The 16124-nt window shown below is 38.4% G+C and overlaps 1 protein-coding gene across 2 annotated transcripts in view; it reads right to left on the bottom strand.

The window, feature by feature from the left end:
• Nucleotides 1–16124, bottom strand: part of TTC17 (tetratricopeptide repeat domain 17) — a 116319-nt gene that overhangs the window by 63402 nt on the left and 36793 nt on the right. For both annotated transcript variants that reach the window (XM_023653901.2, XM_070229328.1), the window contains exons 9-16: nucleotides 14200–14360; nucleotides 12665–12777; nucleotides 11696–11842; nucleotides 10728–10843; nucleotides 10406–10571; nucleotides 9176–9253; nucleotides 8815–9039; nucleotides 6197–6383 (exon numbers count right to left, since the gene is read on the bottom strand). In XM_023653901.2, coding sequence (XP_023509669.1) covers nucleotides 6197–6383; nucleotides 8815–9039; nucleotides 9176–9253; nucleotides 10406–10571; nucleotides 10728–10843; nucleotides 11696–11842; nucleotides 12665–12777; nucleotides 14200–14360 — 1193 coding nt within the window. The remainder of the gene's footprint in view (nucleotides 1–6196; nucleotides 6384–8814; nucleotides 9040–9175; nucleotides 9254–10405; nucleotides 10572–10727; nucleotides 10844–11695; nucleotides 11843–12664; nucleotides 12778–14199; nucleotides 14361–16124) is intronic.

Below are 16124 nucleotides of genomic sequence, written 5' to 3'. Positions count from 1 at the left end.
GTATGTTGTTATTGAAGAAGTTTGTTAAAATAACCCGTTCAGTTCTATTTAAGTTAAATCCAACTGTAAAATAACAAACCAATAAATGTGGAAAAACAGTATGTATTTCAAAATTGCCGAAATAGAATATTTAATCAAAACTGGAAGCATGAGTTTCTTTTTTATAGTCAACTTGAGAGCAGGCTATTAAAAAATCAATCTATTAAGTTTTCCTTTCCAGCATCCTTGAAGTTGTAGTGGCAATATAAAACTACCTATAAAAGAGAAGGATTTATTAAATGCTATTCAAACGAGAGAGAGAGAGAAAGAGAGAGATGATGATAAGCAGTTGCTATAAGGACATATGCACCTAGCAAATGGCAGTCAATCAAACGATTTATAGATTAATAAAAGTTTGGAAAACTGTCAGATAAATAATTCTGCACTAACTGACACATTTTTTAAGCTATAACGTCTTTCTAAGCAGAAAAATTTTGTGAACATAGTGATTATTTTTATTTCTTCTGCTTGAGGAAGACGAGCCCTGAGCTAACATCTGTGCCAATCTTCCTCTGCTTTTTATGTGGGTTGCTGCCACAGCATGGCTGATAAGTGGCATAGGTCTGCACTTGGGATCCGAACCAGTGAACCCAGGCCACTGAAGTGGAGTGTGCTGAAATTAACCACTATACCATGGGGCTGGCCCCGTGATTATGTATTTTTAGACTGAAAAAATCAGTATTCAAAGGTAAGAGAATACATTACCCGTGCAGATATTCCAAGAAACATAAACTGAAAATCTGTATGAAGAATTCCATGATTATATATGAAAAGCAATAAAATACTTGCTAATGTTAACATACGATTTTACCATTAAGTTCATACTACCCAAGACATTATACTATATTATTACAGTTGCTGTAAAAATAGTTACTAATATGGATCTTTAAAGAAAATAATTTGTGGAAGATTAACAGTAGAGGTCAGAAAAATTATTTTAAAAAGGTTTTTCCAAGAGTACTTACCTATTTTTGATCTTGAAAAGCTTATCTGAAAAGCTTTTAAATTGGTAGCTTTTCAAATTGACTTTCATAGGATAATTTTATGGTTGGGAAAGGGGTGGATAAGGGCAGCTTAAATTCTTGTCTAATAAAAACCAATTATAATATGAATTTCTTGATTATTATATGGGAAAAAATCATGAACCTTGCCAACCTCTTGAAAGCTTTGTACTGTCTTAACAAAAACTTTAGACAGATAATGTGTCAGACAAGTAAGATAACTTACGAATCTTATTCAATAAGCAAAAATGAAAAAGCAAAAGGCAGAGAAAATCATCTGAAGGTACAGAAATTGCTAATCATTATTGAAGGCTTTTGTCTTTCTTTTCATCAACTATTTAGTAAAGCCCAGAGATAACTGAAGGAGATGCAACCATTAAGGGTGTCAAATACAAGAAGTTCATGGTTTCTATAGTCTGTGTTTGCTTCTTTCAAGTTTCAGCTTTTCAAAGCTGGAACTGAGCAAACAACTATGAATGAACAGGATTACTTTGGAAACAAGTAATGCAAAAACACTGTCAAAGAAAAATTCAATATTGAAATTAGTTCAGTACCATCAATGAGTTTTTAAACCTAGAAAATGCTATAGCATACATTTCCATTAGGGGTACCAGTATTTATTTAGGAGTTAGCAGATGTTGGATTATTGTAACTAGTTAGTTACAATATAAGAGGTCTAAATGTTTTTAAAAAATTTTTTATAAATGAGCTGTCTTTGAAAAAACTAAAAAATGTATTCCCTCTTCTCAAATCAAATTACTTTCTTTTATTGCTAGTGTATCGGATCCAATAATATCCTTGAGATAATCTAAACTATCAGATACTATGACTTTGAGAAAGATCTGTTTCAAGTTATTAGCTTCCTGGGCTAGTTGAAGTGATGCTCTGGGGAAAAAGCTCAAGATAACCGAATCTCCTCTTGACATGGGTGACACAAAATGAGAATAAATTTCAGAAAACTGAAATACTAAGCAAGAGCATGTAAAACTAATGCTAAGGAAAAGGCTTTTTAGAAAAGGGTCACTATATACACACAAAATCCTTCTTCCTAATAACAGAAAGAAATCAAGAGAGGTGAGGGCAATGACAGTAAAGAAAGAAAATAAGAGATTCTATTAATATAGACAACTCACTGAAAAAAGTGAAATCCTGTTTACAAGGCTGTCCTTAGGTCTCCCACAAAATTTAAAAGACCACAAGATATTTTCTAGGATAAGTAAGAAGATAAAGATCTATACTTTACACCTTTAAAGTTCTAAGTATTTTGTATTCATTATGAATTTGTAATGGCTTACTTTTACTCAACACCTATTCTGTGATAAGGTTCTCATTTAGCCTTCCCTAATAGTACATGGGATCGATTTTATTATCTTTCATTTCATACACAAGGACACAAGTTGCTTTAGTGGGATCAGAAAGACAACAATGGCAGAGCTGGGGCTCACACACGAATCTGTCTGGCTCTCGCAGTAGCCACTCTGTTTTATTGCCTTGCTAAAACGCTCTCTTGGGTCTTGAGCATTCACGTAAGAACTCTAGTCTAGACTGAGTTCAACACTGATCCACAACTGAGTTACAGAGTTACGCTGCTGAGAAGTTTTTGGTTTCTTCACCAAAAAAGTGGGCTCTGATATTTAAAAAATATAAACACTACTTACTGCCTGTCATTTCACTAAAATCCTAAGGCAGTCTAGCACAGGCATACCTCGGAGAAACTGAGGGTTTGGTTCCAGACCACCACGAAAAAGCAAGTATTGCAACAAAGTGAAATCACAATAAAGCAAGTCACATAAATTTTTTGGTTTCTCAGTGCATATAAAAGTTATGTTTACAATATATTGTAGTCTATTAAGTGTGCAATAGCATTATGTCTAAAAAAATAATGTACATACCTTAACTAAAAAGTATTTTATTGCTCAAAAATGCTAACCATCATCTGAGTCTTCAGAGGGTGGTGGTTGCTGAAGGTTGGGGTGGCTGTGGCACTTTATTTTTTATTTTTAAAGATTTTATTTTTTTTCCTTTTTCTCCCCAAAGCCCCCTGGTACCTAGTTGTATATTCTTTGTTGTGGGTCCTTCTAGTTGTGGCATGTGGGACGCTGCCTCAGTGTGGTTTGAGGAGCAGTGCCATGTCCGCGCCCAGGATTTGAACCATGAAACACTGGGCCGCCTGCAGCGGAGTGCGCGAACTTAACCACTCGGCCACGGGGCCAGCCCCTGTGGCACTTTCTTAAAATAAGACAACAGCAAAGTTTGCCACGTCAATTGACTCTTCTTTTCATGAACAACTTCTCTCTAGAATGCGATGCTGTTCGATAGCATTTTACCCATAGCAGAGCTTCTTTCAAAATTGGAGCCAATCTTCTCAAGCCCTGCCACTGCTTCATCAACTAAGGTTATATAATATTCTAAATCCTTTATTGTCATTTCAACAGTCTTCACAGCATCTTTACCAGGATTCCACCTCAAGAAACCACTCTCTTTGCTCATCCATTAAAAGTTGTCATGAGGCTGCAGCAATTCAGTTACATCTTCAGGCTGCTCTTCTAATTCTTGTTCCTTTGCTGTTTCCGCCACATCTGCAGTTACTTCCTCCACTGAAGTCTTGAACCCCTCAAAGTCATCCATGAGGGCTGGAATCAACTTCCTCCAAACTCCCGTTAATATTGATATTTTGACCTCTTCCCACGAATCATGAATGTTTCTAATGGCGTCTAGAATGGTGAATCCTTTCCAGAAGGTTTTCAATTTTCTTTGCCCAGACTCAACAGCAGGATCACTACCTATGGCAGGTATAGCCTTACAAAATGTATTTCTTAAATAATAAGACTTGAAAGTCGAAATGACTCCTTGATCCATGGGCTGCAGAAAGGGTGTTGTGTCAGCAGGCATGAAAACAACATTCATCTCACAGCACAGCTCCATCAGAGCTCTTGGGTGACCAGGTGCATTGTCAATGAGCAGCAATATTTCGAAAGGAATCTTCTTTTCTCAGTAGGTCTCAACAGCGGGCTTGAAGATTCAGTAAACCAGGTTGTAACGAGATGTGCTGTCATCCAGGCTTTGTTGTTCCATTTATAGAGCACAGGCAAAGTAAATTTAGCATAATTCTTAGGGCCTTAGGATTTTTGGAAGGGTAAATGAGCACTGGCTTCAACTTAAGGTCATCAGCTGCATCAGCTCCTAGCAAGAGAGCCAGCCTGTCCTCTGAAGCTTTGAAGCCAGGCACGGACTTCTCCTCTCTAGCTATGAAAGTACTAGGTGGCATCTTCTTCCAATAGAAGGCTGTTCCATCTACACTGAAAATCTGTTGCTTAGTGTAGTCACTCTCATCAATGATCTCAGCTACATCTTCCGGAGAACTTGCTGCAGCTTCTGCCTCAGCACCTGCTGCTTCACCGTGCACTTTTCTGTTATGGAGATGGCTTCTTTCCTTAAACCTCATGAGCCAACCTCTGCTAGCTTCAAGCTTTTCCTCTGCAGCTTCCTCCCCTCTCTGCCTTTGTGGAATTGAAGAGAGTTAGGGCCTTGCTCTGGATTAGGCTTTGCTTTAAGGGAATGTTGTGGCTGGTTTGATCTTCCATCCAGACCACTAAAACTTTCTCCATATCAGCAATAAGGCTGTTTCACTTTCCTGTCATTCGTGTGTTCAGTGGAGTAGCACTTTTAATTTCCTTCAAGAACTTTTCCTGTGCATTCACAACTTGGCTAACCGTTTGGCACAAGAGGTCTAGCTTTCAGCCTGTCCCAGTTTTCGACATGCACATGCTTTAGACATTTCTAGCTTTTGATTTAAAGCGAGAGATGTGCGACTCTTCCTTTCACTTGAACACTTAGAGGCCATTGTAGGGTTATTAATCAGCCTAACTTCAACATTGCTGTGTCTCAGGGGATATGGATGTGTGAGGAGAGGGAGAGAAACTGAGGAATGGACAGTCGGTGGAGTCAGAACACAAACAGCATTTATCAATTAAGTTCACAGTCTTACTTTGGTGCAGTTTGTGGCACCCCAAAACAATTATAATAGTAACATCAAAGATCACTGATCATAGATCACCATAAAAAACATAATAATAATGAAAAGGTTTGGAATATTGTGAGAATTATCAAAATGTGCCACAGAGACACAAAGTAAGCAAATGTTCAAAAAGGGTGCTGATAGACTTGCTTGACACAGGGTTGTTACAAACCTTCAATCTGTAAAAATGTAGTATTTGCAAAGAGCAATACAATGAAGTATGCCTGTATGGTGAATCAGGAAAATCAATTTTGGGTACCAAATCTACTAGTAATTATTGATGTCTGTTACACAAGTCTCTTAACCAAGTGCGTGTCTGTTTTTGTTTTTTTTTTAAACACCTGAAGTGAAGGAGCTGGACTGATGGCCCTCTGCTTGAATATTGCAATCTCACTTGAACATTAACAGAGCAGCTACTGTTTGCTCTACTGGAACTAAGGATCCACACATATGTAAACCACACCTTTCATAATTCAAGTCAAATCCGTTTTCCTTTCTTTGTAGTGAAGGTTAAACAAGTCAATGACCAAACACCGTGGAACTCTTACAAAGAGAGTTCTAACTGATGAATTTAGAACAGTTTAGATATTAACGCAAATATTTTTTGACTCAAGTGGACACACTTATGCACAGGTGTCTATACTGGTGGCTGTGGCAGAAAGTGGAAGAATGCAGACAGATACCACTTAATGTCAGACAAGTATTTTAAAGGTGGAAAGGTCTGGATCACCTTCACTGAAAGGCCACGGGGTGTATTTCAGTACACGAGGACAGAAAAACGGCTTCGAACCTCATCACAGTTTGAGTTCACAGACAGAAAAAATATCCTTCACTGTTAATATCAGTCATCATAAAACATCAGAGATTTTGGGGAGAGAAAAAAAAATCTCACAGCCTATCAACCCCAGTCGATTATACTTTAGTCAGCCTTTTTCAACTCGGGTTCTGGCAGAGAACTAAGCCTACTACCCTGAGGCATCTAATTAATAAGTGATGAATTAACTGCTTTCTTATGTAGCTAGAAATAGCTATGCAAAATCCTGGCGAGAAACTGAGAAAATCATTTTCCGTGTTCTGTTGATCACAAGAGGAACCCTGGTTGAGCCCATTATGTCGCCAGCATGTAACTGCTGCTTACCACTGCAAATGGAAGAGGTGACGTTGTACAGAAAAGGGTAAAACTGCATGCAGCGGATCAACTTCAGGCTGTTTTCACACTCTGGGCATTTGGTGGTTAATTTCAAAGCCTGTCTGAAGGCTTCGAGCGCCCCACTGAGATTCTTCAGAGCAAGGTAAGCATTTCCCAGGCTCAGAAAGGTCAGGGGCTGAAAAGAAAAAAAAAATCAGGAAAATGTTAATGAGTTAATATTTTCTGAGAGTTACAAAACCTTTACAGTATGTTTTTTTGGTTTTTTTCAGATTACCCCATAAAAGTTAATGGCTAACTGTCCATTCTATTTACATCAGGCAATTCTAAACTGTATAACATAAATATAAATTTATTTTTCACTTTTTTACTAAGATAAAAAGTACATAAAGTGTGTAATGTACACTAGTTTTAAGCGTACAGCTCAGTGAATTTTTATATATGTATATATCCTTGTAACCATCACTCGGTTGAAATATAAAACATCTAGAATGTTTCCAGTACCTCAAGAGGTTCCCCTGAGCAACCCAACCCCCGTCTTAGCGGTAACCACTGTTGTCATGTTGTGACTTCTATCACCATAGATTAGCTTTGCCTGTTCTTGAATCTCATATAAATGGAATCAAACAGCATGTTCTCTTCTGTGTATAAATAATGTGTACCCTCTTGTAGCTTCTTTCACTCAACATAATACCCAAAATTCAAGAAACTGAATGTTTTTTTTTTTTTAAAGATTTTATTTTTTCCTTTTTCTCCCCAAAGCCCCCCAGTACATAGTTGTGTATTCTTCGTTGTGGGTTCTCCTAGTTGTGGCATGTGGGACGCTGCCTCAGCGTGGTCTGATGAGCAGTGCCATGTCCGCGCCCAGGATTCGAACTAACGAAACACTGGGCTGCCTGCAGCGGAGCGCGCGAACTTAACCACTAGGCCACGGGGCCAGCCCCTAGAAACTGAATGTTTTTTGTGTATCAGTAGTTCATTTTTACTTTTTATTTTTTTGAGGAAGATTAGCCCTGAGCTAACATCTGCTGCCAATCCTCCTCTTTTTGCTGAGGAAGACTGGCCCTGAGCTAACATCCGTGCCCATCTTCCTCTATTTTATGTGTGGGATCCTGCCACAGCATGGCTTGACAAGCAGTGCCATGTCTGCACCCAGGATCCAAAGTGGCGAACCCCCAGCTGCCGAAGTGGAACGTGCGAACTTAACTGCTGTGCCACTGGGCTGGCCTCCAGCACTTCATTTTTTTAAAAAAATCGATGTGTAATGTTCCATCATGTGCATATACTAGAGTTTGTTCATGCATTCTCCTACGGATAGGCATTTGGACTGTTTCCACTTTTTGGCTATTACCAATAAAGCTACAATGAACATTCTTGTAAATGTCTTTTGACAGACATACGTACTCACTTTCCTTGGGTATATACTTAGCAGGTCTTAAGGTAGGCATACACTTAGTTTTAGGAGATACAACAAATAGTTTTCCAAAGTGGATGTACAAATTTACACTCCTACCAGCAAGTATGAGAATTCACTGACTTGGTATTGTCAGTCATATATCTGTTTTAGTGAGATGCTGAAGTGGCATGTCACTGTGGTTTTAATTTGCATTTCCTTGATTAGTAATGATGTTGAATATCTCCTCATGGGCTTACCAGCCATTTGGATGTCCTCATTTCTGAAGTGCCTGCTGTTTTCCCCATTAAAAAAAAGGGTTGTCTTTTTCTTATTGATTTGAAGGAGTTCTTTATATCAATATACTAGATAGGAGTCCATTGTTGGAAATATTTATTGTAAATACCTTTTCCCAGTCTGTGGTTTGCCTTTTACTCTCTTAATGGTATCTTTTGATAAACAGAAATTCTTAATTTTAATGAAGTTCAGTTCCGGGATACCTCAAATAAGCCTAAACCATTCATGCACACTGCTTCTAAAATTTTCTTTGGATGTAAAACATAAACATTTACACACTAGGTATAAATGCAATTTAATTGTGTATTTATTATAACTGTATTTCACCAAACCTATGATGTCATCAATTATAACATGCATCCTTATTTCAGAAATGCTAAAATATGAAAAAAAGAAGTGGTATCTTTGAAACTATGAAACAGAGTAAAGAACTACCTAGAGTGATAGAATTCTACGGCCCGCGTGCGGGCGGTTCAGCAGGAATATCAATCCACCTACCCATCCTTACCAAAACAACCTCTCAACTGTGCTCTGGCTTGGTTGGTATAAAGGCAGCTATAAATTAAAGCTGTAAATCAGTATAATCCTAAGCAGCATGCACGCTGTGATGAGTAGGATAAAGAACCAGATGTTTCAGACTGACATAAAAAAATGGCAGTACATTTTTAGCATTCTTATTTAAATGTAAGTTTCTAAAAAAAAATTAATGGTATAATTATAAATTGCACTCATTTAAAATAAAGAAATAAACACATCAAAAAATAAAATCTGTTTTATGCCCTCTCAAAATATGCAAATTTGCTCTGAAAAACAAAACACGAGATTTTTTTATGCCCTCCCGAGAGAAATACAAATTGGACTCTGAATTTGAGTTACCCCCACACAGTACATGTAGCTACAAAGAAATATAAAGCCTCACCTCAGAGCTATTGATGGCCAAAGCTTGAAGGAGCAGCTTAGTGGCATCAAGATGAAGGCCATAGTGAATCAAAAGGTTGGCCAAGTTCACGAGAGGAACGTCCTGGTACTGGAGGGGAGCCAGGTTCAAGGCCCTCTGAAGACACGCGATGGCAAACGTGCTGTTTCCCACTGCTCTCCAGTAGAGTCCAGCTTCATTGAGGATCAGCCAGACGGGAGCATTTGGCTGAAAAACCCCCAAACACTTCAGTTAATACAAGAACACAGTACTTGTTCTAAAAAGGGTTTTAATACATGCATTGTAACTTTTAATTACAATTACCAAGCCTCTAAATTTTAGATGTCTGAAGTAGGTGACTCACCTTATTAATGGCATGAAATAAGAAAGACCCAATTTCTTCTTCTGGGATAGTATAGTTATTAATACGGGAAAGCAAAATCTGAAAACATCAAAAGGAAGATTGACTCAATTGAAAATAACAGGGAAGACATTTGAAAAGAATTTCTACAGATAGCAGTTTTTACTTGAGCTCCTTGGGAACAGCTAATTTGAATAGATATTTATAATCATACAAATAACATGAGGTCATCGGCATACCTGCAGGTGTTGACCTGTTCACATGTGTGCCCTAGGTTCTTTTAACAACAACAAGAAAGTTAAAAAGACATATATCCCATACGTGTATTAAAGTGATCTACCATACCCCATTAAAGTCAACCTAAGTGTCCAGAACCCAATGAGAAATTATTCAGAAGACAACAGCATGCAATACGTGATGCAATAAAAATCTATCTTTCCTAGTTGGAAGAGCACCAGACTTTCAATCTACTTCATGTTCTTGCGGCATCTGTGTAACTGTGAGCGACTCTAAGGTAGGGCTCACGGTCTATTATCTTTATATTCCTAGCACTCCAAACTGCCTGGAACATGTATTTTGCCCCAGTAAATGTTGAATGTAAGTAGTAACTGTTCGTAGTTTTAAAATTATTTTTAAAAAGGTCATTGTGATGGTCTGTTTCCTCTGTGAAAAGGTAAGGTTTTCATTAGTATCTATGGAAAGGTATCTAACATACCATTTATACTCAATAATAAAACATTCCTAGTTGTACACAACTAACAGGAATTAAAACAGCGTAACAGAACTTATTTATAATGTTTGCAAAGTGGTTATCAAATTCATATAAATTCCTGAGGACCTCATATAAGGCCAAGTCAGGGTTGATAAAGCCAGGGAAAGAGAATCTTCAAGTTTTCAAACTTCTAGAGGCTTGGAGGATACAAAGCTAAATTGAAGTGGTCAGAAGGGCCTCGGTTAGGTAAACAGAGTTCTGCTGACTCATCTCTGTAGCCCTCTTAGAGGAACAGGGATTAGGTGGTCCATGTAAACAGCAGCCCTGAGGAACACTGTCCTGGCACTCCTTCACTGGCATGACTGACTTCTTAGTGATCTCACCAATTCTTTAACTCTATCCTTCAGTCTTATAAACTTAAAGCGCAACAACTGCCTTCTATCAAATTTGTATTCCTCCTAAGAGGCTTGTGGAGTCACCCAGAACGGACGGCAATACACACCAGCCCACGTGAGCCTTACTTTGCGTGCATGGTCATCTGGCATTTTGGCTTTCAGATCCATGCGGACCTCTAATTCTTTGACTAAGTAGGAAAGAGTCTGGCTTTTTCTGAAGTCAGTTATGGAACAGTCAGGGGTTTGGACCTCTTCTTCTGAAGAATAATCGTCACTGTTGAGTTCGTGGATCCTGGCACAAGAAAAAGGAACAAGATTCACATTTTCAAAGTTTGGGCGACTTCAAGATAAAGACTTAACCTTTCAAGTCCAAGGCTGGTGCTCTCAAAGAACCGCCAGCTGACAACCATGCAGAATCAAGTGCTTTGCCAAATCCATCAGCACTTGCCTGAGTCCTTTGTTCTCCGGAGGCAGGAAATACGTTGGTAATTCCCCACCAACAGGGACTCTGGGATAGCTTTCGGCACAGTCCGCTCTCTTAGGCCACAGAATATGCTGTTTGTCCTAACAAAGAAAGAAAGTTTCTCACAAATTTCTTTGGATTTAAGATTTCAACATGCTAAATGAACCTATCTTTCTCCGAACTAAGGCCTTTGCTTTGTCAATGCCAGCATTTAAAAATTGTTTTTCGATTTGTAAAATGTTCACTTTTCTAAGGATAAATAATATGTACAGAGGCTTACTAAACTTATATACTGAAGCTATCAAATTTTGAGGAATATAATTAAATCTAAGTGGCTGTATTAATTCTGTTAGAATAAAACTCAGTTAAATTCTGAAAATTTAACGGTGAATAAAAAATACAAGGTCTCGATCCTTATACCTTGATATTCCCATGGCCAACATACAATTATTTCTTAGCTAGCTTAGAAGTACATACTCATTAGCTTGTTTATTATCTGCACCCTCCTTTAGAATGCAAGCTCCAGCAGAGCAAGAGCTTGCATATTATATTCATAGTACCAGCCTGGTACACACTGGAAGCTCAGTAAAAGAATGCTGATTAAATGAGTGAAGTACATACAAGCATACACTTACGTCAAGGTTAGAAACTTGTCGCGGTTGGTAATTATACTTAGAGCTCAAAGCTTTGAATTAAAATTAGAGCTCAAATTTGAATTTGATAGGGTGTCTAGGTGCCCCACTTGATTGGGAAGAAGAACTCAAGGCAGATCCTGCGTCGTACTTATCTACCACCTAGCAGAATACCTTCCATCTAACAGAAGTTTAGTAAGTCTTTGCTGAACTAAGCTGAACAGTGACAGGGACCACGTTAATCAGTGAGGTTGAGGGCCATTCACTGCTTTAAGAGATCTTGTCTGTTTGAGAAAGCTCCTTCATCCTCTGTGAACTTACCCTATACGCATCAGAGTCCCGGCCCCAGATCCAGAGGATAGAATGGGCTACAGGAGAAGACTTGACCAAATCACTGATATCGCTCTGATTTGCCTGAACATCAAAGTTCACAGACATCATACTGGACGTTGATGAATCCTCACCAAACTAGAAAGTGAAAAGAAAAGTTCAATCAAACTGGAAGTGGAAAAGGAGTTGTGACTAAGACTTAACCCCAAAACATTAGTGGCTACTCAGAATTAGTAGGAAATCAGGAAGTAGGTCAGTATTAAAACAATCAGACCTTAATTTTCAGAACTATGCCCAACAGTATTCTCTCACAGATAATAATGTATAGTTAGCAACTTCAATCAACTATGCCATTGGAGTAAGAGAAACGGCATGGATTGTTTTCCTGTCCCTTTAATTCCTTTCTATGACTTAGTCTCCTAGGTTTAATGTTCAGCTGATTCAGAGGTTTGGCTCATTATTCCCCTCCCCTACTTAGACTAAAATGATCACTACTCTACGAGTTTGCAGTGGGTAGAAACAGGGGAACTCAAGAAGCATTCTTCAGAGTTTATCTAGCTATCATTTAGGCATTATACGCTATTGTACAATCAATTTCAAATATCTACAGCCTTCCTCCAAACCAAGGTAAAACATTGTGAGATATTTTCACAAGATACCACAGTTCTTGTGTATTTCTGAAACCCTGTTAAACAAGAGAATGGAACTGGGATGGGGTAGGAAAGACATGAGAAAAAGGAATGAATATGATGAATATTTTTTGGCAAATAGAAATGTTATTTATGGAGTAACTGAGTACTCTCTGTAAAAGCTGACTTCATAAACATAACAGATACTCGAAACCTTCAATTATAGTCACAAATTTTAGGGATCAAATATACAAGGAATCAAGGGGGGAAAAGCGATATTACTCTTAGATATGCAAAACTTTATAAAAACTAAAAGAATCAAGAAAAAGACCTGAACATAGTCCACATTTTCAAAGATATCTCCACGATGGTAGCGCACAGGTTGGTCCCACTGGCAATGTAAACTATGCTGCTGGTTGACCAGACGGCATATCTGATGATTTCCTGGAGCAGGAAAGGAAATTCTGATAAGAAAGATCAGCAATGCCAAAATGATTTTCTTAGTTTCATTTAGTTTCAACCCTGTATTCCTCAGAGCTTGGCAGCGTACTTACACAGAGAACACTCATTAATGGCTAATTAAATTAAATCATTCAAAAGAAGCCTTGGTTTCTCCATCTATAAAACAAAGAAGCTCCACCAGATAATCACTGAGGTATCTTCTGGGAATTGCATTCTATGATTATAAAATCTACCGATTACATTGTTTTAAGAGACTTCGGCCATCTCCCTGGAGAAAATTTATTTTATAGACTTGGTAAGTCTGTTTCAGATTTATATACAAGAGCTCTGGGTGCATTTCAGTAAAGACTGAGCAGTAAATAATCGCAAGGACTGAACATAACTCTTTACATTCAAAATAGCAAAGAAAACTTGCGAGGTGGATTATAAAATGCACTGTAAATGGTTCAGGTTCAGAGGTTAAGAGGCCTTCCAGACCAGTATATTTCTCAAGGGAAAAGGCTGTAAATAAGGGATTCTATTAATTTATTCTTTGATGTCAAGCTGTCAGATCTGTTCCCTTAGGGTTTAATCAGAAACGAAACATTCTGGATACACTCAATGACGGATCTTCTGTCAGCCCAAGTTCCCTCAGATCAGTGGTTCTATTTTTGGGTCATATACTCTATGAGATTTTAATAGAGCCATATATTTTAATTTTAATATATATATCTTCTTCCCAGAAAAAAACTGTATACATACAAAATTCTCCATATAATTGTGGGGATGATTTCAGAACCCCCCGAAACTAATCTGTTGATCCAGGTTAAGAGTTTCTGCTTGAGATAAATTTTAGTCTAAAATCTCAGTTCTAAAATAAAACACTGGTTCTTAAGGGAGCTAGACAAAAAGGAATTTTAGCCTTGTTGCCAGTGTTGGCTGAAGAGTGTGGATGCTTTGGCTCTAGGGTGTGTCTGACGGCTTGTGTTTACTTGGTGTAGGGCCGTGTCACTCACAGTGTGTTTTCACACCAGCAGCAACAGGCATCAAATGGGAACTTGCTAGAAATACAGAATCTCAGGCGCCCCTGAGAAGTACTGAATCTGAATCTGGACGGTAACAAGATCTGCAGGAGACAGACACGCCTATCGAAGCAATAGAGGGCAAACAATGGTTGCTAGACTCTTAGGATCTAAAAGACTTGTTTTTTTCCTTTAAAATGTCAACTAAAAAAAGCTAGAGGGACCAAACCAGCTCCCCAGGCCTGCTGGTATATCTGCTGTGATGGCTCTTGATTTTAAGATTGAGGAAAGCCACACGCACAACTTTCTACTGCTTTATGGCTACGCGAAGGCTGTGAAAGAGGAAAGCATGCTAGAAGTGAATTTCCTAACCTGTCTTCAGTCATCTGGAGCCAATACTTACCTAATTGTGCCTCTTTTGCCATCTGTGTCTCATGGATGATATTTCTCAAGATCTGCTCCTCCTGAATGAGCTTGTGTTTTTCCAGGATCTCCTGCTGCCTCAGGTAGTGGTCATGCTGCTTTTGATAGTCCTTCAACTCATTCAGCGTTCGCTGGAGGGATCTGAGCATTTTTTTACACCAGAGAAAAGTTACAAAGCTTTAAAACTGTGAATTTTTAAACCCACGTAAACACACAGGTTCTCGGCAATAATTGCCAGCTTCTTTTCTTTTAAAATACAAGCAGTATACCACAGGTTCTGGAACGATGGGGCTAAATAAATGCTATCATTTTATTAAAACTTGGGGGCAAAGGGGCCGGCCCCGTGGCTGAGTGGTTAAGTTCACGCGTTCCGCTGCAGGCGGCCCAGTGTTTCGCTGGTTCAAATCCTGGGCGCGGACATGGCACTGCTCATCAAACCACACTGAGGCGGCGTCCCACATGCCACAACTAGAAGGACCCACAACTAAGAATATACAACTATGTACCAGGGGGCTTTGGGGAGAAAAAGGAAAAAAATAAAATCTTTAAAAACAAAAAACAAAAAAAAACTTGGGGGCAAAAAGATGGATGTGAAATTCTTCCCGTAAATACAACTACCTTGACGTTAAATGGTGTGTTGGACTTCACAGGTGCCAAAAAAGACACATAACAATACACTCTAAATCTTTAAGTATTTAACAACTCTATTTCCCTTCACAAAGTGTGTGTTAGTTCCACTGATATTCAAAGCCTTCCTAGAATCCTCCTTTTTACCTTTTCCTTTGATTCTGCCTGTGACAAGGTTAAGAGTGAGGGCCATAGTACGTTGCTCTCACACTTTAATTCCTTGGTGCATACATTTGGGGAAAAACCACAGAAACTTTGCTTAGAAAGAAATATTCTCTACCATCTAATATCAATAAATCAACTGCCTGATTATATTTAATCACAAAAATCTTATTACCGATTACACTGTGATGTGGAGATTTAGGAGCTGCATAGTTTTTATAGGAAAGAACCAATTTGATTCTTCAGAACATGATGCTGGAAGCTCAGGCAGGGCAAATTCTGATCAGGTGTGACAGAAGCCAGGTACAAACGGTGAGCTGTCATTCTTGCCTTTTTACTACACTATGCTTTAAACAGATTGGAAAAACAGCAAATACAATAGTATAGTAAATTCCCAATCTCCATTTCATTGTCTAATAATCAAAGTAGACTCCCAAGATCAAGGCTAATTCTATACGAGATAAATAATTCGCTTCTGAGTTATGTGAAGTTTCTTAACTGGCCCTATTATTTATGGAATGAAATAATTATTTATATTTTTCAACCAAATCTGATTAAAAGGTGGGCCAAATGATGTCTCTTAACTAACGTAAAGAATGTCACTTAACTAACACAACAATAGCCCAATTCTAGGAGCCAAAGTGGAGAAAGACCAAATACAGCACCTGCAAGTGATTTTACTGACAGTGTATTCTATGGCAATAAAAACATAATCAATAGAATTACTGAGTATCTGGCAGCACCTCCTCCATCTGACTTCATAAAACTAATCGATGGTCAAAACTGTAAAGATCTACACGACAGCATTTACTGCAAACATTCTCCAGTTCCTGCAATCCATGTTATTAAAAAGATTCCTCCAGACAACCACTGAATTGAGCTAAACCTCCTGGATTTGGAGAAAAGGGACAGGACTAGCAGTAGTGAAGAGGTGTTTTTCTTTCTTCCCTTTTTTTTCCAGGTGCCTCAATTTTATTTTATTTTTTTTTTTGAGGAAGATTAGCCCTAAGCTAACATCCACTGCCAATTCTCCTCCTTTTGCTGAGGAAGACTGGCCCTGAGCTAACATCTGTGCCCATCTTCCTCTACTTTATATGTGGGATGCCTGGCACAGCA

Source organism: Equus caballus, chromosome 12 (assembly GCF_041296265.1).
Source record: "Equus caballus isolate H_3958 breed thoroughbred chromosome 12, TB-T2T, whole genome shotgun sequence".
In the NCBI taxonomy this organism is placed as follows: domain Eukaryota; kingdom Metazoa; phylum Chordata; class Mammalia; order Perissodactyla; family Equidae; genus Equus; species Equus caballus.
The sequence above is the reverse complement of the archived record's forward strand: the minus strand, read 5'-3'. Positions and strand labels throughout refer to the sequence as shown.